Genomic DNA, 22,313 nt, shown 5'->3' with positions numbered 1-22,313 from the left:
TCAATTTAGGTTCATTTATTTTTTAATTTTTTAGATAAATTTTTCCATGGAGCGTGGCCAAAGTCGTGCAAGACAATGGCGTCAATCATTGAGTCCTGAAGAACATCAAAGATATCTAGCTCGACGACGTTTAATAGCACAAGAAAAAAGACAACAAATTCCAACTCTATATGATGATCATACTATGACATCCCCCAGTAACATACAACAAGAAATTCCTGGTATTTATTTCATATTCCTTTTCCTTTAACTCATACTAATGCAAAAAAAAAAAAAAAAAAAAAAATCTAATTTCTAATTTTTCTTTTAACTATGCAACAAGTAGGTCCCAATAATATACAAGAACGGGTTCAGTTGGCTAACTATGATGTTGAGGTCGACCCCAGTAATATAGAACAACAAATTCCTGGTATTTATTTCAATTTCTTTATTTGTATTTGTTTCACACTTAAAAAATTAGGTTATTTTTTAAGAACAAAATTTAGGGAATTGAAATCTCATTGTATTCTTTTCTTCGATACTTTCATATTGATCTCAATGTTGTAGTTATTTTTAGTGGTAGTCTTACGAAATATTAAACTCACAACTAAATATATTAAATATTAAAGACAAAATTTTTAACTAATCGTATTATAATGTGGTCTATTTATTAGAACAAATTGAGCATGAAAGCGCGAATTCAAGGGTTTTGTCAGATATCACAAATCATGATGACCAAACTTCTACTAGAATGCGTACTCATATGGGACAGTTAGCACATTCAAATAGGTCACAAATATCTTATGGGATGCTCTCAATTCCTCCCCACAATGGTGAGCTTAGTATATAATTTTATCTGTATATAGATATGTGATTAGTTACAAAGAAAATTCTTATACTGAATGTTGGATATTCATGTAAAAATATCAGAAGAAGAACATGCAAATAGAACCAATTGTCATGTGCGCCAAACCAGAGGAAGAAGAAACCACAATTGTGCTAGAAATTATAATGAGAATCGGGGTATCCTAGGTTGCCAATTATCTGCTCCAACTACATGTCCGTACTGCTATGCACGATTGTTTGCTCGAGAAACTTTGAACATGTGTTGCTTGAAAGGAAGAATTGTTTTACCCCCAATACAATCCCCACCAGAAATGGTTGCTCTTTTCTCTGACCAAACAAATGAGGGTAGACACTTCAGGCAAAATATTCGAGCTTACAATCATGCATTTGCATTCACTTCAATGGGAGTACACGTGGATGAAAGAATTAATATTGGTGGTCGTGGGATTTACACATTTCGTGCTCAAGGTGCATTATATCATAAGATTGGTGGACTTTTACCAAATGAAGGGAACAGACCGCGATTTTTACAAGCTTATATATATGACACTGAGCATGAAGTTGAAAACCGAATGTGTGAAAGTGAAGTTTTAGATAGACGTGTGGTTGAAAAGATACAACATATGTTGAACAACCATAATCCTTTTGTTCATACATTGCGAAGCCTCGGACAACGCCAAGATTTGCCGAATTGCAAGTTGATCCTAAAAGAGCAACCAATAGATCGGCGTCAATATACTCTACCATCAGCATCACAAGTTGCGGCAATTATAATAGATGGAGATAATGCCACAATTGCAAATGGAAGGGATATCGTGGTGGAGACAATTAGTGGAAGACTTTCTCACGTTCGAGACTTTGTTGGATTTTATGATCCCTTACAATATCCACTATTGCTGCCTTACGGTACATATGGATGGGATGTTAACAGTCGTGATGATGGTGGAAGAGCAATAACATGTTGCGACTATTATGCTTATATGTTACAGGTTTGTACTGATAACATAATTTACTTCCCGGTATATATAGATGAATGATGATTCCTATATTAAAAGCAATATATGAAATTTGCTTTTGTAGATACGCCATAATGGATCATCACTTTTGCTTCGAGGTGGACGTCTCTTGCAACAATATGTTGTAGATAACTACATTAAAATTGAATCACAAAAACTTAGATGGTTGCGTTCTAATCAAGCCACAGTTAGAGCGGATCTCTACAAAGGACTTGAAGACTCTCTAAATGCAGGTCAACACAATGCAGGTATATATATCGTTTCAGTCATCGTTATTTAGAAATATAACTTTGTTTAAAGTGTGTACAATATATATAGCTAATTGAAAATAAAATATTATTAGGTAGCATCGGGCGTAGAATTATTTTACCATCATCATTTGTTGGAAGCCCACGTGACATGTACCAACGATATCAAGACGCAATGACTTTGGTTCAAAGATTCGGAAAGCCAGATCTTTTTATTACCATGACATGTAACCCAAGTTGGGAAGAAATCAAAAGCGAATTACTCGCTGGACAAACTCCACAAGATCGCCCTGACTTACTCACTAGAGTATTTCGTGCAAAACTTGAGCAACTAAAAGAAGACATCATTGAAAATGGGGTATTGGGCAGTGTTGTTGCTTACGCATACGTTATTGAGTTTCAGAAACGTGGTCTTCCACATGTGCATATGCTGGTTGTGTTAGATGAAAATGATAAGATCAATAACCCAGATGAGTATGACCGAATTGTTAGAGCTGAAATACCAAATGAAGATGTAGAGCCTCAACTTTATAATGTGGTGTTAAAGCATATGATTCATGGCCCATGTGGGATTCAGAATCCTCTATCTCCATGTATGAAAAATGGGAGTTGTAAGAGAAAGTTTCCCAAACCATTTGCACCAGTCACCGTTCAAGGGAATGATTCGTATCCAATTTATCAAAGGCGAGGAAATCGATTGCTCGTCTCACGTAATCGACAAGGAAACATAATGGTTGATAATAGTTGGGTCATTCCATATAATCCATGGTTGCTGTTAAGGTATGATTGTCACATCAATGTTGAAATTTGTGCAAGCATAAAAAGTGTCAAGTACTTATATAAGTATGTTTACAAAGGCCCAGACAGAGTGACAGTTGAAGTGCAATCAGACCCTCAATACGATGAAATAAAGCAGTTTCAGGATGCAAGATGGGTTTGCGCACCAGAGGCATTATGGAAAATATTCAAGTTCATTATTAATCGAATTTATCCATCTGTTGAGCGAATGCAAATACATCTTCCTAATATGCACCAAGTTCAGTTTCGTGCCGATGAAAGCATAACAAATATTCTACATGATGAGAGTACAAGAAAGACAATGTTGACTGAATTTTTTACACTTAATCATGTGGATGCAGAAGCGCGACATTATTTATACATGGAGATACCATCACATTACAGATGGATTCAAGCTCAAAGAAAGTGGTCTAAAAGAAAGAATCGTAACAAGGTTATTGGGCGAATATATGCAGTTTCACCTGCTGAAGGCGAAAAATTTTACCTTCGGATTCTTCTTAATCATGTTAGAGGACCAACATCCTTCACAAACTTGAGAACAGTTAATGGGGTTTTGCATCCAACATTTAAGCAGGCAGCAGAACAACGAGGTTTGTTAGAAAGAGATGACAGTATTCGACAATGTTTGTTAGAGGCCTCCACAATTCAGATGCCGTCGGCTTTAAGAAGATTATTCGTCACCATATTGGTATATTGTGCACCAATTGGTGTTCGAGGGTTATGGGATGAGTTCTGTCCATTCATGATGGAAGATTATGTTTCCATGACTAACATAACTCCCACACTTGCTACCAACATACTCTTGCGTGAGTTGAACATACTTTTGGTTCAATTTAACAAGAGTATAAACGAGTTTGATTTGCCCCAAATGACAAGAGGAAATGAATCAAGTTCAGGAATGACGGGATGTATTGAAGATGAAATATCCATATGTATTCCACAACAAGATCTTGATGCAATTGAACGCTTAAATGATGACCAAAAAAGTGTGTTTAACATAATAATGGGTGCAGTTCAACGATCGGATAATGCAACTTTTTTTGTGGATGGTCCCGGTGGAACTGGAAAAACTTACTTATATCGCGCATTGTTAGCAAGCTTGAGAAGGTTGGGGCACATAGTATTAGCAACAGCATCATCTGGAATAGCAGCTACGATATTGCCTGGTGGGAGGACAGCACATTCTAAATTCAAGATACCACTTAGTCTGGATGCATCATCGATGTGTTCGATCGGTAAACAATCTGATTTAGCAAAGCTAATACAAAAGGCAAAGGCAATTATTTGGGATGAAGCAACAATGACGCATCGTCATGCATTTGAAGCACTCGATCGAACGTTCAGAGACTTAACAGATATTGACTTACCATTTGGGGGGAAGATAATGATATTTGGAGGAGATTTTCGACAAGTTCTTCCTGTTATCCGGAAAGGAACCAAGTCCGAACTAATCCAAGCAAGTGTTGTTAAGGCATCATTTTGGTCACAAGTAAAGATTTTAAAACTCAAACAAAACATGAGATCCATAAATGATTGTGAATTTTCAGAATTTTTACTTCGTGTTGGTGATGGGAATGAAGATGTTATTATGGATGATATGGTAAAACTACCTGAATGCATGGTGATACCATGGGAGAGTGAGCATTCCATTAATCAATTAATTGCCAAAATCTTCCCTGACTTAGAGGATCATATAAATGATGCAACCTACATGGTGGAAAGGGCAGTGGTAACTCCTACAAATGAAGACGTTGATATGTTGAATGAAAAGATAATCAATATGTTTCCGGGTTTAGAAGAGACAATGTATTCATTTGATTCAGTTGAGGATGACGCAAGGAATTTGTATCAGCCAGAGTTCTTGAATTCAATCTCACTTGGTGGTTTGCCTCCGCACAAGTTAACTCTGAAAAGAGGTGCTCCAATCATGCTTTTAAGAAATATTGATCCGAAATTGGGATTGTGTAATGGTACAAGATTATTGTGTCGTGGTTCTTACCGAAATCTTATTGATGCTGAAATTCTAACTGGACAATTTGCCGGATCCAGAGTTTTCTTACCAAGAATCCCTCTCAAAAGTACTGATACTGCTGGGCTTCCATTTGAACTTACAAGAAAGCAATTTCCAGTGAAACTAAGTTTCTCTATCACTATAAACAAATCTCAAGGTCAGACAATACCACATGTAGGCGTTTACCTTCCAGATCATGTCTTCAGCCATGGACAATTATATGTGGCTTTATCGAGGGGGGTCTCAAAGTCAACCACAACCGTGTTAGTAAAAAGTGGCTCCATAGTAGGCCAACAAGGTGTATTTACACGGAATGTAGTATACAAAGAAGTCTTGCTTCATTCCAGCTAATTATGGTGATTCCTAATAGGTAACAGCTTTATTAACGATAACCTTTCAGTATGCATTTCTCACTTATCAATTAACTATTTTTATTTGATTTTTAATTTTCTCACTATCGTTTGTAGATTGGCAATGAAAATTTGAAGCATCAATCATGAACAAATGGGTGGAAATTGCAGCATTGATGTCAATATGTAAACTTTCTTTTCAAAAGAAACAATGACATATAGATTCTATGAGTATTGTGAATAATGTACATATTGTTATGTAGGATTTATATTTTGACATTTAAATTGTTTTGTATTTTGCTACGAGTACTTACTGTTTTCATCTACTATTTTTTATTTATTTACATATACTTGCTATTGTTCATAGGCTTTAGGTAGGAACTTGCATCTAAAATCGTATGTTGTTTGATAAGTGCATGAATAACATTTAAATCATTACTTTACACAAAGTAAAAACGAAAAACATGATAACTTTTTAGGACGTGCATGATAAAAAAAAAAAGTTCCTCTTTGCACAATACATTTAAAGTATATCTTGACAATTACAATAGGAAAAACTAACACAATACACCTTTAGGGGCGCGTAGCGCCCGTGATGCAAAAATGCCTCTCGCACGCACGTTAGTGCGTGCAGAGAGGCTAGTATCCATTAAAAGAAGGGTTGAAATGTCTGAAATAACCTTAAAATGTCCAAAAGAATCTTGAAGGGGATCAAGTGGGAAGTTGAAATATTTGAATGGAAAACTTAACGAAGTTAAGATGAGATGACAAATTAATGATTTTCAAAACTTAATAGAGTAATGCTACACTTATCACATTTTGCATACCACATTTGTATCATCTCTCTAATATTGGTAGGTCCCACCAATCATGTGTTAGGATTTTGGCTCGTCAAAGTTAATGTCCTATTTTGTTCGGGGCTGTATTAGGGAAATTAAAGGTGCACCCATTCTTCTCTTAAAAGGACTAGGAAAGATTCAAAGTTTCCTTGTACAATTAGATTGAGAATCCTAAAAGATATCTTGGAAAATGAAAGGAAGTGTACCTTCCTATTCCATATAGGACAGGAAACTTAATCAGAAAATAGGCATGTAAATCACACCCTATATTTAAAAAATAGGATGCAGCAAGGCTAGGTAAAGCCGTTGGAAAACCAAAAAACAACCGCTGGTAGGGAGAGAAAAGCTAGAAATAGCCGCTAGCAAGGGAGAGAAAAGTTAGAAATAGCCGATGGCAAGGGAGAGAAAAGTTAGAAATAGCCGATGGCAAGGGAAAGAAAAGCTAGAAACAGCATTGGAAAGAGAGACAACGATGGGAAAGAGAGGGATTAGTTATAAGTCTCGTTTGGTAGGTCGGACTCTACTGATTATTTCTGTTGGATAGGATAAATAACCACCGGATAGTACTGACTAAATTAGTCGGGTGTTTGGTGCAGTATCGGACTAGTGACCATATTATTTATACTGTGTTTAATATTATACTAGATAGGAGGAATCAAACTTAAAAAAAAAAAATTAAAAAAAAGTGAAATCATTTTTTTGTTCCCAGATCTCTCCGCACCCCCCAAACACCCTCCCTCTCTCTCCCTTCTTCTTCCCCGACTACAGAAGAATCCCAAATAATTGTTCCCCAGCTCTCTCCGCCACACCCCCCAAACTCCCTCCCTTTCTCTCCCATATTCTTCTTCCCCGACTAAATAATCCGGGCGTTTTGGTTGGTTTTATTAAGCGGGTGTATACCGTGTTATCCTATCCAACCGGTTAAATTAATCTGACGCTTATTTAGTACGAGTGACGCCAAACACCCGAGTCCGTATAACTAATCCTATCCAATCCTTTATCTGATCTGCCAAACAGGGCCATAGGGTTTGCAAAAGCACTGTATACTCTATTGTTAATCAAAGAAGCCATGATTTCTCTACCTAGAAAAATCACAATTGGATATAGTAAAAATTCTGCCAAATCAATATAAATCATGTGTGTTTCTAGTTTTCTCTATTTTGCTGAGTTTTAGTCTATTGTCGGATACATCAAAGAGCAAGATCCATAGGGAGTCATAATTTTAACATCATGTGGGTCTCATCTCTATTAGAGAGGTAGTACAAATATGGTATGATAAATATTGTAAGAGTAACATTTTTAAATTTAATTTACAACATGCAAATCGCTTAAACTAAATACAACAAATCGCTTAAAATTTTAATTCATGTACCAAATTAAAAAGAAGTATAAGTTTTTATCACATTTAAAAAAAAAAAAAAGTTCTTATTTATTTGAGATACTATACATAGTTACATTTTAGATATCGCCAAGTGCTGCTCTTTGGCAGGCAACAATCTTATCCTTTTTCTTATTTTCAAATTCAACAATTTAGTGGGTTGCGAATTTGACCCGTCGTCATCTGATTTCATCTACAATGTAAAGGTAAGACTTCCAGTCAACAATTCAATTCATAAACCAACCTCATAATTCCAAAGTGTTAACTTATCTCAAATGCCACAAGTTTAATGGATTGTTAGTGGGTTTTAACTCTCTGCCATTTTTTTACAGATTACATATATATTGCTGGTTTGGTGTCTGGAATTTATTGAATTATGTACTTATTATAAAATTTAAGGTACATTGAAAAGAAAAGTTTTGTATTTTAAAAGGACAAGGAGCAGTATTGGAGAAAAATTGGGTGCAGCTTGTGTATTAGTACCAAACAATGTCATTTTTATCTCCATTAAAGCATCTTCAAAGAAGATGTTAAAATTGTCACGTAGGCATACAACAGTAAAAAATGGCAGCAAACTCTCTCCAACCGAGCCTTCAATTTCTTAGGTGGCGTTGGGTCATTTGAAGGCAAAGCCTTTTGCTGTCAAATTTGAAAGCAGATGTCAAATTTATTAAATGATATTTTAATAGATTAATATAATATATAATAAATGTTGTTATGTTTTTGAAATATTTGATTGGTTGTCTTAATCATTGGACTCCACAAAAAGATAAAAAGTTTATTAAATGACATTATTATTTAACATATTGGGTGGAGCAAAATATTGTACAAAATATCAAATTGTCACATAAGCTATCAACTATCATTTTGATGTTTAAAATTTGACATCTTCTTTGGAGATACTCTTAATTATCACACTAGACCCAATAAGTTGTGGATTATGTTGGTCTGACTCTTCCATTTTTTCTTAAATATAAGATAGGCGGAGGAAAAGATGTTTGCCACTTAGTAATATTGTTTAGTGATATTTCTCTTACAAAAGTTTTTTAAGTTCGAATCACAAAAGTGACAAGTTCACAATCAATTATTCTCCCCTCCGTAGTGTGTAAATATATTGTTATATAATTTTGTTTTTTTTAGAGAAACGATAACCAATTATTCTCTCTTCCTTAGTGTGCAAATATATTGTTGTATAATTTTTTTTTTTTAGAGAAACGATAGTTTTAATGAGTAAAATTGTTCAATATTAGAGGGAAAGGAAAATCGAACCAGCATCAAGGTGTATAAGTATTATTACTTTCTGCCAGTGAAATTAAGAGAAAATGTGAATGCATTTGACCCCAACAATGACATTTTTCTCTTCATTAATTACCATTGATTGATGCTCTTGCTTTTTCCTACTGCCCTCACATTTAAACCCCATCTCTCTCTCTCTCTCTCTCTCTCTCTCTCTCTCTCTCTCTCTCTCTCTCTCTCTCTCTCTCTCTCTCTCTCTCTCTCTCTCTCTCTCTCTCTCTCTCTCTCTCTCTCTCTCCATATTATTTTGCTTTCCACTTGCCCCTCCCTCAAGAACTCCAAGGTGTTAAAAGGGAAGAGGATCCGCTCCGGACCTTAGTGTCCAGAGCATCCTCATCAAATAATTTGGCCCACACAAATTAAATTCAATTTTTTCTATTAATTCATTTTTCTGGCCCACCACACACAATCAACGGCTATGATATGACTTGCACACTAATCAATGGCCCAAATTGCTTGATGAGGAGGCTCCCGACATTAAGGTTTGGAATGGATCCTCTTCCGGTTAAAAGGACTAGAAACAGTAGTGGAGAAAAAATGAGAGCATTTGGTGTATTAGTACCAAACAATGTCATTTTCGTCTCCACTAATTATCACTCTAGATCCCGTATATTGTGGACATTTGATGGCCTAAGTTTTTTTCCAAGAGGTCTTAGGTTCGAATTTTAGAAGTGACGAGTTCGCAAAAAAATTATTCGCTCCCATTTAGCGTGCAAATATATTGTTGAAGAGAATCGGTGGAGATCGAAACCATACTATGATGCATAGACTTTATTATTTTCTACGACTAAAATTAAGAGAAAATGTTAGTGCATTTGACCCCAACAATGATATTTTTCACTCCACTAATTACCATTGATTACGAGTCTTGTTTTTGCTTCCTCTCCTTACTCTGCCCTCATATTTAAACTCCATCTCTCTGTGTCTCTCTGTCTCTGCGTATTCTTTTGCTTTCCCTTTCCAGTTGATAGTTCACAGTCCACACACACCTCCATTTCTAGCTTTTGCCTTCAAAGCTTTTTCTTCTCCTTCAAAATTTCTCGATATCTTTTTTTTCTGTATGTAACGAACTGCAATTAATCGTGACAAGGACGCAACAGTTATGTCACCATCCCCTTACTCCTAACTGCACGGTGACTAAAGCAATTAGTGATGAAGTAGTCACCCAAAAAGGTTACTGCAGCGGCTAAAGGTTGCGAAAACAAAAAGGTAACTAAATAGGTTGAGTGCTCTGAAGATAGGTTTCTTCGATATTTTTGTTTTGTATGTATGATTTGGAAGAACTTCTGAAGATAGGTTGAGTGCTCTTTCATGATATTGTTTGAACGATTTTCATGATGTCATTCAACACGTAATCTGACTCTCTCTTTCTCATACATTAAGCTTCAATTCTTTATATGAATCTGTTTTGTAAGTAATTAAATAAAATTTGATTTTTTTCTGAGAAAATTAAGTCCCCAAATCAAATGGATAGTACCAAATATGAATACTTGATATAAGTTTAAAATAAAAGGTATTCATTGAGTTCTACAAATATAACCAATACATGCGTCATCCAACAGTTGATTAAGATTGTCATAACAAAGTTTATCCAGTATATTAAGACAAAAACAAAACTCAAACAGATACCTTCTACCATAATATTCATGTAGAGAAAAATTTACCGAAAGGCCAATTTTATAGGTTTTGCTTGCTTTTAACAACCCAATAATCAATAAAGAATCATTGTGAAACGCAAAATATCCAAAGCCAAAAACTCATTAAAAACTCAGTAAGAAAGCCATTAGGTTACCCATTAGGTTTTGCTTGCATACACTACAGAAGTAGTATAGTTATTTAAAACAATTGGCAGCCATGTTTCCAATTGCTGCATTTCTTGTGTTTTATTAATTTTTTTCTCTAATCAAACACAAATCACATACACTCCAAAAATAAAAATAAAAATGCTGCAAAAGGGAAATTAGAAAATCATATTGAAAACCCTACCGAAGCACATTAATAAAATAACTAATGATGTGATTCAAGAAACAAACCGTGTTCGAGTGCGACTGATCATATCTCGTCCTTGCATTGCTGGTTCCAACACATCACTCTGTACACAAGATTCCCCCAAAAAATTTAATAAGTTACCTACTTAATAGATTAATGTAGACAGATGTGAATTTGGTTAGTACTTAGTAATCTTTGTTTAACCGGTATTTTTATTCCTACTTAACAAACCAATTTGAATGGCTTAAAACTCAAAAAATGCGAAATTTTATAGAAAAGTTTTGGTCAGACCTTATTTCAAACACATTACTCTGTTCTTCTTGAGGCGGAACAACACCTCCACCAACATTGATTTATAGAATCTGTTTCAATTAGTGTCCAAACATTTGATAAACTTTTATATAAAAATACTTTGATTACGTTAAATAACTAAAATTAGTATGATTTAATCAAATATAATTTTTAATTTGTAACCTTTTCATTTATAAATTTTTTATTACGCTCTCCTAGGGATGAAAACCTAGAGAGCCACTCATTATTTATAACTTTTATTATAACCTTTTTTATTTATAACTCTTTATTATAACTTTTTTATTTAGAATCCTTCTAGAATTTCTAGAGTCATCGATCAAACTCTATTTCCTTTCCGTCTAACATATCTTCCCCTTGTTTTGTCCGTCTAACCTTGCATCTTCCTCACTGGATTTTTCTTTGTCGTTTCTCCGCCTTACCTCTCATATTTTTCACTGGGTTTGTGGGTTTTGAAGTGTTTTTCAGGGAGGGAGAGAGAGGAGTAAACCTACAATTTTAAGGGTGGGGGATTCTAGAAGAAAATAAAGATTAGATTAGTCACCTGGCTCTCCTAATTTTCAGAAATACGAAGAAGCAGGGCATTTTATGAGGATCCAGATGTCCGAAGCTTCGAATTTGGGGGTAGAATCGGATTTACAGAAGAGCGCATGATGCAGTGCGATCTGGGCAAGTCCACGATGCAAATATCAAATCCGAATCCTAATCTTGTCTTGCCAGAAAAGGTGGTGGTGTTTTTTCTGTGGGTTTTTCGGCGTGGGAGTGTACAGACGAGATATGGGAGGAAGGACGTCCTTCTAGACTTCCAGTTGGTAGATGTGTAAATTATTTAATTGTTTAAGGTCATTTTGGATGCTTGAAGCAACTCCAGCGTTGGAGCCATATTCAATTCATATGATGAACAGTAACTGTCCTTAATAAACAGTAATCGCATTTTTCATCCTCACCGTTACACTTCAATAGCCCTAGTAATAGGTAATAAAATATTAGTATTTTTTTATTTATAAAATAATACAAAATAATTTTAATTGTAATTTCGGATAAGATTTTTAATCGTTCTCGTTGCATAACGTGTCATTATCTAAAATAATGTGGGAGAAGAAATAATTATAATGAAAATAGGTAACAAATAAATAATACAAACAAATAATTATAATGTAAGTAGGTAACAAATAAATAATACAAACAAATAATTATAATGTAAATTTGGGTATAGTACAAACAAATAAATAATATATTGTTACCTGATCCGAGTAATTTTCTCCACTTTGAATATTACTACTAGCTTGTGCCAAAGCGTCTCTCCACGTACTAAACGATTGGCTAAGTAATTTTCAACGACTGGACATCGATTCTTTGGTTCTTTTCCCACCAATTTTCTCAAGATAATTGGTATGAATAAGACTCCACATTTCTCGCAACTGCATCTTATTATCCGTAAGCGAACTATGAGTAACTTTAACCCAGCTAGTACACAACGCAACATCTTCAAGAAGCGACCAATTCGTACCTGCATCAGTAGTCATTTTGTTGAAAAAAAATGGATTGAAACTTTGAGAGAAAGAAAGGAATGTGATTGAAAGTAGTTGAGAAAATATGAAATTGTGGTGTAAGGTAGATGATAATAAGAAGGTATTTATAGAAAAGTAAAAACAATTTTTTTTAAATATTTCAGATTTTTTTTGAATTTTTTACAATTTTTTTTTAAATTTTTATTCAACTAATTAATCTCTGCTGTTGGATATAAAAAAATTTGAATTCCAACACTCCAGATTGTGCCACGTGTCACAACGATAACTTTTCTTAATTTTAAAACTATTTTTTCTTTTATTTATTTATTTATAAAGCATATTAATATCGACCGTTGATCTTAGATCGAACGGTGGTTATTAAATAAGATTTTTTTTTATTTTTTTTACCATTGAGATCGAACGGTCCAAGTTAAAGAGCCGTTGAGATTGAACGGACCGTGGGAAGCCAAGCGGCTTCCCAACGGTAATTGAAAAAGTGACTGATTTTTCTGAAATTGTGTCGGCGACACGCCCCCACGCGCGAGTGGGGTGCACGCGCCTGACAGAAAAAAAATAAAAAAAGGCCTGACGCCAGGCTGACGTCAGCCCTAGCGTCACATCCACTCGGGCTGACAATTCTTCACGGGCCCAAAGCTCGGGCCTCCACCTCTACTCGAGCTCCTTCACGCTGGAGCCAGTCCATAGGGCCTCGAGCCCCTTTTCTTTGGCCTGTCCCCCGAGCATCCACCTACGGTGGAGTTTCTCTAAAGGACTTGGAGAAATTAGGATTGCGCAGAAGCTGTGGGAACACCAAAAGCCGGTTTTCCAAAGCTAGCTTTTGCAGCTTTGGCTTTTCAGCTTTTTTCAAAATTGTGAAAAAAAACTGATTTTAGATGTTTACCAAATGCAAAAATGTAGGGAGCTTTTTTTGATACCTTTTTTTTTTTTTCAAAAGTTAAGCTGTACCAAATTGGTACTTCATCAAGGGTGTATTCAATTGAAATTTTGAGAGATTTTAGTGGATTTATAAATTTATGGATTTTGATGGAGTTTAATTGATTTGTAGAACTTTCATGTAAAAATTTGATTCAATTCCCTAGAAATTATTGGGATTGAGGTGAGATTTATAAATACTTAAAATACACTATGAAATCTCTCAACAAATCAAATCAAATCAAAGGTGTAATATATATATATATATATATAATTTTTTTTTAAATTCGAATTTGGCTTACCACTTCAGAAATTTAATTTAAGAATTGTACAAAACATATAAAGAATTACTAATTTCCAGATAAAATCACACAAATAAAAACCCAGAAATTTAATGAAACATTCTCCAAAATCCCAGAAAGTAAGGAAAAAGTCTACAAAATGGTGAAAAGTGTAAAACATAAATTATGCAAGGACAAAAAGGGAAAATCACAGTGCGAGGGCAAAACGAAACATTCTCGAGATGTCGAGAGAAAGAACGACCGATGATCAGCAGCAAAAGGAGACTTAAACCGAAAAGGCGTGGCAGAGGCGTAATAACATAAATTATGCGAGGGCAAAAAGGGAAAATCACTGTTCATATCAAAAGTGTTTCATTCTTTTTTCAGTTTAAGTATGGATTATATATTTTGTTGAAAAAATTAAAATTAGATGCTTCATTTTAAATTTTTGTAGGCTAAACATTTATGTTTTTTGAAATTTTTATTAAGCTTTTGAAACATTTGATTAAGATACTCAGACTTGAACTATTTCAGATTAATTGAAATTAATTTACATTTAAATATCTTCTATATATTTAAATAATTAACTATATTTAAGTTTAAAAATTTAAACTTTTCAAATCTAAATGTACACCCACGCCAAATGGAAACGTACCAACATTAAATGAGAACGTACCAACGTCAAACGAAAACATACCAACCCCGAATTAAAACGTACCCAATTATAAACTATATTAAAATGAATATTCATCTTTTTGGAATGTTAAAAAATATGTTTGATTCATACACAATGCTCTAGATAGTCTTGTTTTTTGGTAGATAAGTTTCTGGAATAACTTTTAGTTGATCGGAGATAAATCCTTATTATTGTAGATAATGCTAAATAATAACGATAAATCATATAATTTTGAATTAACAAAAAGATTATTATCCGTTGATTAATGACTCTTTCTAGAAAGAAAAAATAATTAATTAAAGTAATTTAAACTTTTAAATTGTTAACGACTCTTTCTATAAAAAATAATAATTAATTAAAGTAATTCCTCATTATTAGAACAAAAAGTAATAAAACTTATGTTTTTAAAACAAACGTACCAAAAATTCAAATGTATAAAAACTAATTGTACCAAAAATTCAAATGTACCAAGTAATTAAATGTACCATTATAATCAATGTACCTAACAACAAGTTTTGTTATATTCTATTTAATTTACTAAAATAAATATTTTAATAAAAAATAAAAAAAATCTTAAATCATTATAATAAGATGCATAAAAATGAAAAAAAAAAAAAAAATGCTAACGTGAATAGACTTCTAATGAAATAAAAATAAATAAAATTAAAGTACAAAAATTGTAAGTAAAATATTTAATCAAATTTGCGCCCTAATTCAAAACGAGGCGCCCTAATTCAAAACGTCTCATATTACTTATGAGCTATCACATCGATAAGACTGTTGCGTGGCAAAAACATTAATTAAGAATGGACAAGGTTCCCTCCAATTTGAAAAATCTCCACTATTCCTGACAGAGCTCTATTATTTTTATTTTTCCTTGCAGGTGCCATCTCACTTTTCGTAAGCATATTGAATCTTCTATGTGATAAAATTTCTTCTCTTTTATGCATTTGTACACATTCAACTTCGTTAACCTGTATTGCTCTCTGTCTTAGAACAGTGATGGAGCATTCATGTTCCAATAGTAAGCTGGTTTTGTTCAAATTCCTGCATGGGTTCATTCTTTTATGCATGAGCACATGCCTTGAATTTGCAGCACATCGCTTGGCTCTGCTAGACTTCAAGAAAAGAATAACCACAGATCCTTTCGATGTCATGAGCTCGTGGAATCATTCCATCCATTTATGCAGTTGGATTGGGGTTTCTTGCCACCGTTCCACCAAAAGAGTCTTGATGTTGAACCTAAAATCTCGAAAGTTGGTAGGCTCCATTCCACCTTCCGTTGGAAATCTTACTTATCTTACTGGAATCAATTTGATAGACAACAACTTTCATGGGAAAATTCCTCTAGAAATGGGTCGTCTACAAAGCCTACAATATCTCACCCTTTCTCATAATTCCTTCCGTGGGGTAATTCCAACTAATTTGTCACAATGCACACAATTAAGATTGCTTAATCCGGAAAGCAATCGAATTAAGGGGCCCATTCTGAACCAACTCAGTTCATTGTTGAATTTAAAAGATCTATCGCTTTATGATAACAATCTTACTGGAACCATCTCACCATGGATAGGAAACTTTTCTTTGTTGAGCTATCTTTATATTGGCGACAACAATTTTCAAGGAAGCATACCCAATGAGCTGGGGCATGTTAGTATGTAAGTTGTTGAGCTGATTAGAAAATGTTATAAGATTGTTATGTGTGTTATGTCTCAGCTCATAGGCTAAGCTATTGTGTAAAACTGTGGTGTGTTGATTAAGTCTCATAGGGCTTATCATTTGACAAGTGTCTTGATCTTAAGATAGGTTGTAATGGTTGGTTGAGATTGAATTGAGGATATGTCTCTCTCTCTCCCTCTCCTATCAGTTAAGTGACTCTTCGAGCTATTGTGCTCTGCAAGAAATACAATGATAGTTGTTCAAGAACTGTGCTCTGCGTGTTTCTTCTCTCTCTGATTTCATCTTCAAATCTTTCAAAATATTTCTTTCAAATCTTGTTAGACTTGGTTGTGTAGTGATATAGCTCGGATTCTAACATGGCCTCAGAGCCGAGTTTGATCTAAAACTTCTGGGCGTTGTTTCTACGAGTGGGTAAGCTCGGAATCACAGCAAAAGCTTATTGCAGTGATTTGAGTGTCTAGTATGGTTGGATCTGGAGGAGGAGAGCTTCGGGCTCCAATTTTTTAATGGCGAGAATTTTGATTTCTGGCAAATCAAAATGAAGACCATCTTTCGATCGTATGAACTGTGGAATATGGTTGAGAGTGGGTACAGAGCTCCGGCAAAGGAGGAGGAACTCACAGAGGTGGAGAGGAAGCTGCTGCGTGAGAATGTCGTTAAGGATGCTAAAGCACTCGGTATTATTCAAGGTGCGGTTTCAGATCAAATTTTCCCAAGGATTGCAACTCAGGAGAGTGCGAAGGCTGCGTGGGACATTCTGAAACAAGAGTTCGTTGGTGATAAACAAGTAAGATCTGTGAAACTTCAAGGTCTTAGGCGAGATTTTGAATATACTCGCATGAATGATAGTGAATCTCTTTCTGTGTATATTGCTAAATTGTTTGATCTGATTATTCAAATGAAGAGCTATGGTGAGGATCTGAGTAATCAAAGAGTTGTTCAGAAATTATTAATCAGTTTACCCAAGTCCTATGATAGTATTGCAGCTGTAATAGAGAATACTAAGGATTTAGACACCATAAATAGCACAGGCTACTTGGTTGAGATTTGTTCTAGAGGATTTTGGTGAAATGCAAACAGTTGCAACACCAATGAATTGTGACAATACATCAGCTATAGCCATCACCAAGAATCTCATCTTTCATCAGAAGACCAAACATATAAACAGAAGATATCATTTTATAAAGGAAGCATTGCAGAAAGGAGTAATTGATTTGATTTACTATCCTACTAAGGAGCAAATAGCAGATATCTTTACAAAAGCATTGGCAAAGGAACAGTTCACTTACTTGAGAAATCTTCTTGGGGTGAAATCAGTTCACAACTTACAGGGGAGTGTTAGTATGTAAGTTGTTGAGCTGATTAGAAAATGTTATAAGATTGTTATGTGTGTTATGTCTCAGCTCATAGGCTAAGCTATTGTGTAAAACTGTGGTGTGTTGATTAAGTCTCATAGGACTTATCATTTGACAAGTGTCTTGATCTTAAGATAGGTTGTAATGGTTGGTTGAGATTGAATTGAGGATATGTCTCTCTCTCTCTCTCCTATCAGTTAAGTGACTCTTCGAGCTATTGTGCTCTGCAAGAAATACAATGATAGTTGTTCAAGAACTGTGCTTTGCGTGTTTCTTCTCTCTCTGATTTCATCTTCAAATCTTTCAAAATATTTCTTTCAAATCTTGTTAGACTTGGTTGTGTAGTGATATAGCTCGGATTCTAACAGGGCATATAACAGGCTTGGAGGAGTTTTTAGTTGAGCTGAATAATCTATCTGGTATGGCCCCTTCTTCAATCTATAATATTTCCTCCACAAATATTTTCAGTGTTGCTGGCAACCAGTTGCATGGAGAGCTACCACCAAATCTCGGCACTAGGCTTCCTAATCTCGTACATTTTTACTGCCGTGCGAACAAATTCGAAGGAAATGTTGCTTGACTTCAGGCGCTTGAACTTTCTGCAAATGGCCTCTCTGGGACAGTCCCTAGTGAAAGTCTAGGAAGTTTGCGAAGCTTATTTATGCTAAACATTGAAGCCAATCAATTAGGAAATAGAAAAGTTGGTGACTTGAATTTTCTCAGTTTCTTAGCTAATTGCACTAGTTTGGAGACTTTGTCTTTTAGCTATAATAATTTTGGAGGAGGAATCCCGGGATCCATAGCCAACTTTTCGACCCAACTTAATTATCTTACACTGGGGGAAAATTTTATACATGGAAACCTCCCCAACGGAATTGGAAACCTTATAAACTTGACCACCCTTGGATTAGGAAATAACCATTTGGGTGGTAGTGTCCCGCATGATATTGGGAAGCTAGAGAAGTTAGAGAAACTGTTTTTGAATGGTAACATATTTCTGGGTCAATCCTGTCTTCCCTTGGTAACATGACATCATTGTTAAACCTCTACACGGAGGAAAACAGGTTTGAGGGTAGTATACCTCCAAGTCTTGGAAATTGCCAAAACCTATTTAGATCTTTCCCTTTCCAGTAACAACCTTACGGGCACCATACCTAAAATGCTTATGGAGCTTTCCACCCTTTCAATTTCTTTAGACCTGTCTAACAATTATTTGACTGGTCTGCTGCCCTTTGAAATGGATAATTTAGTGCATCTCACGAAGCTAAATGTATTAAGAAACAATTTATCAAGTGAAATCCTGAGCACCCTTGGCAGTTGTGCTAGTTTGGAGCGTTTGTACTTGCAAGGTAATAAATTTGAAGGAACAATTCCTCAATCTCTTAAAGATTTAAAAGGCTTGGAAAAACTTGATATTTCAAGCAACAACTTGTCTAGGCAGATTCCTGAATTTGTAGGCAAGTTTGGTGCTCTCAATTATCTCAATCTTTCTTATAATGATTTTGAGGGCGAGTTGCCTAACGAAGGTATTTTTGCAAATGTTAGTGGAGTCTTTGTTCATGGAAATCATAGGCTCTGTGGTGGCGTCCCACAATTACATCTACCTCCATGCCTCCTAAAAAAACACCATTCATCTCGAGGACTACATTCCCTAAAAGTTGTCACCCCCATAGCATGTGTACTTGGAATCATAATTGTTCTAGCATGCTTCTTTATTGCTTCTTCAATGCTGAAAAAGTCAAGAGATAGACTTACAACTTCACGTTCTTATAAGGATCGGAAATTAGGTGTCTCCTACTCACAACTCGTTGAATCAACTAATGGTTTCTCTGTGGATAATCTTATTGGTTCGGGAAGTTTTGGTTCGGTTTATGAAGGGGTAATTCCTATTGATGGAACGATAGTTGCTGTTAAGGTATTAAACCTACATCAACAAGGAGCTTCCAAGAGTTTCATTGATGAATGCAAAGCTTTAAGGAGTATAAGGCACCGTAATCTTCTCAAGATCGTAACTACGTGCTCGAGCATTGATAATTAGGGTAAAGACTTCAAAAGTCTAGTTTTCTAGTTCATGGCAAATGGAAGTCTTGACTCAATGTTGTATTCAAGGGAAGAGGAGCAATCCTAAGCAAGAGATTGAGTTTTATGCGAAGATTGAATATTGCCATTGATGTTGCTTCTGCGTGACCACCATTGTGAAATGGCCATTGTTCATTGTGATCTAAAGTCGAGCAACGTACTTCTTGATGAAGATATGGTAGCCCATGTTGGGGACTTTGGTTAAGCAATGTTCATCTTCGAAACATCAAATGATCCCTCCTTCAGTTAAACAATGTCATCTCAGCTAAAGGGTTCTATAGGCTACATTTCTCCAGGTATGAGTTTCTATCATTCTAACTTCCTTTTTGCGATCTTAGTAAATTATTACTCAAATTAACTAATTAATCTCTATTTATGAAAAATACATTACTGCCTTTTTTTTCTTGGTAAATAAGTAACATATAAATCCAAAGAAGATATTGTGCTAATAGTCCATTGCATATGACATATTGTATGTATGTCCTGGTAGAGTACGGCACAAGAGGCCAAGTTTCCATACTTGGAGATGTTTACAGCTATGGGGTATTATTGCTGAAAATATTCACAGGAAAAAGACCTACAGATGACATGTTCAAAGGCGGTCTAAGCATTTACCAATTCGTAGCCATGGCTTTGCCTGACCATGTCATGGACATTGTTGACCATTCAATTATCCTCGACCTCAAAGCAGATGGTGATGTCAACGATGACATAGTGCGAGAACAAACTTCATCTAGATGTAACAATCACGGCCCAATGAAAGCAAAGAAATTAAAGGAATGCTTGGTTTCAGTGATGCATATAGGACTTTCTTGCTGTGCAATGTCACCGAGGGAGCAAATGCTGATGGACGTAGTTGTTAGAAAAATAAGCGCAATCAGAGACTCGTACCTCAATGTTTATGAAGACTAAAGAAGGACAAAGCATGCGGCTCAAAGGAGAAATGACATGATCACTCATCAATAATATTTTTCACTCTCGAAAGCTAAGTGGGTTAGTCTTGAAATAACACCTTGCAATTTGGCATGAAATTGTTGAAATTATGCAGATTTGAAAATTGGGTTAGTCTTGAAATTTTGAATTTGGAGAAGATGCAGAGCATATTCTGAGGGGCTCCCGAAAGCTAAGTGAGTCCGCTAGCTACATAGCTGGCTAGGGTTCTAGTTAATTTGCGAGTTTTTCATGTTTTCCTTTATGTTTTGTGTAGTCTTTATTTATAGGATTAGGATTTATTTAGTAGGAATAGGATTAAATTTTAATTTGGTAGTTCCTAGTAGAATAACGATTTCTTAGAAACAAGGATTGGGAATTCTAGGCTGCTGTCCTCTAGTAAATAGGCTATGAATGTATTCAGATTTTATCAATATATTCTCAGAATCAGAGTTTCCTCTTGGGTTTCTTGCCATAGGACTCGATTATCTTCGTTCCAACTTCGATTATATTGCTTTTTTATCTCTTTTTTCTGATTTTTATTGTTTGGATTCTGTTTGTACTGCGATTTGGCTCTATTCTATCTGTTGGACAGCATCTTACTTTACCCTGTTGTTGCAGGAGCATGGCGAAGCATCATCCTGACCTGATAGCCATGCAACTGCACGTTCTTATTAGGATTGGAAATCAGGTGTTTCCTACTTTGAACTCGTTGAATCGATCAATGGTTTCTCTGTGGATAATCTGATTGGTTTGGAAGTTTTGGTTCTGTTTATAAAGGACTAATTCCTAGTGATGGAACGACAGTCGTTGTTAACTTTAACAAGGAGCTTTTAGAAGTTTCATTGATGAATGCAAAGCTTTAAGTAGTATAGGGCACGTAATCTTCTCACGATCATAACTGCACGCTCAAACATTGATAATTTGGGTAAAGACTTCAAAAGTTTCGAGTTCATGGTAAATGAAAGTCTAGACACATGGTTGTATTTAAGGGATGAGGACCAATCTCCAACTAAGAGATTGAGTTTTAAGCAAAGATTGAATATTGCCCTTGATGTTGCTTTTGCGTTAGATTATCTCCACCACCATTGTGAAGCGTCCATTGTTCATTGTGATCTAATACTGAGCAATGTACGTCTTGATGATGATATGGTCGCCCAGGTTGGGGAATTTGGTTTAGCTATTCCTCTTGGAAGCATCAAGTGACTCCTTCCACAGTCAAACCGTGTCATCTCAGCTAAAGGGTCCTGTAAACTACATTCCTCTAGGTACGAGTCTTTATATATCATTCTCATATAGATAAATATGCCTTTTATGCAAAGGGATTCCCATTTTTTAACTCTAAAAATGGGGACTAGGTGTGGGTGCCACTCCACATCGAACTTCAACGATCAGAACAGTCTAGTTTGTAAGTCTCGATTTATAGATCATCTTTGCAAAAATTTAATTCAATCCAAAATCATTTGCCTGCTTAATTATTAAGATAAAATTTCATAGTTTTTTATATAACAAAGTATTAGTAAATTTTTTTGAACCCAATTAGATGTCTTAGATATTTCTGAATTGACTAATATTTTGCAATGATGATCTATGAGATGCAACTTGAAAAATAGACGGTTCGGATCGTTAAAATTCAATGTCGTGTGGACCCCATAACTAATTCCCTTTTTTATAAATAAAAAAAAATGGGAATCCCTTCCCTTAAAGGCTTCATATATATATATGGGACAGATCAAGGGACACACGCTTTTTTTGTACACATTCTGACACACTCTCTTAGGACTCACTCTACAACTTTTTTTTAAGATC

General features: G+C 35.2%; 1 protein-coding gene and 1 pseudogene across 1 annotated transcript; both read left to right on the top strand.

Moving 5' to 3' along the window:
* Positions 1 to 1,136: 1,136 nt before the first annotated feature.
* On the top strand, positions 1,137 to 11,883 carry LOC137722087 (uncharacterized). The gene is made up of 4 exons (XM_068461072.1): positions 1,137 to 1,814; positions 1,906 to 2,089; positions 2,185 to 5,055; positions 11,624 to 11,883. The coding sequence occupies exons 1-4, from the start codon at positions 1,137 to 1,139 to the stop codon at positions 11,881 to 11,883; spliced, it is 3,993 nt and encodes a 1,330-aa protein (XP_068317173.1).
* Positions 11,884 to 15,462: 3,579 nt separating this feature from the next.
* LOC137722086 (probable LRR receptor-like serine/threonine-protein kinase At3g47570) lies at positions 15,463 to 20,486 on the top strand (annotated as a pseudogene).
* The last annotated feature ends 1,827 nt before the right edge of the window (positions 20,487 to 22,313 follow it).

Source organism: Pyrus communis, chromosome 17 (assembly GCF_963583255.1).
Source record: "Pyrus communis chromosome 17, drPyrComm1.1, whole genome shotgun sequence".
NCBI classification, from domain to species: Eukaryota; Viridiplantae; Streptophyta; class Magnoliopsida; order Rosales; family Rosaceae; genus Pyrus; species Pyrus communis.
Note: the sequence above shows the minus strand (reverse complement) of the source record. Positions and strands in the feature narration are given on the sequence as shown.

Excerpts from the sequence above, each read along its gene's own strand:
- LOC137722087 (XM_068461072.1), top strand. The coding sequence starts at position 1,137 with ATGGTTGCTCTTTTCTCTGACCAAACAAATGAGGGTAGACACTTCAGG. Across the intron at positions 1,815-1,905 it reads ATTATGCTTATATGTTACAG|ATACGCCATAATGGATCATC; the intron begins GTTTGTACTGAT and ends TTGCTTTTGTAG. Across the intron at positions 2,090-2,184 it reads TGCAGGTCAACACAATGCAG|GTAGCATCGGGCGTAGAATT; the intron begins GTATATATATCG and ends AAATATTATTAG.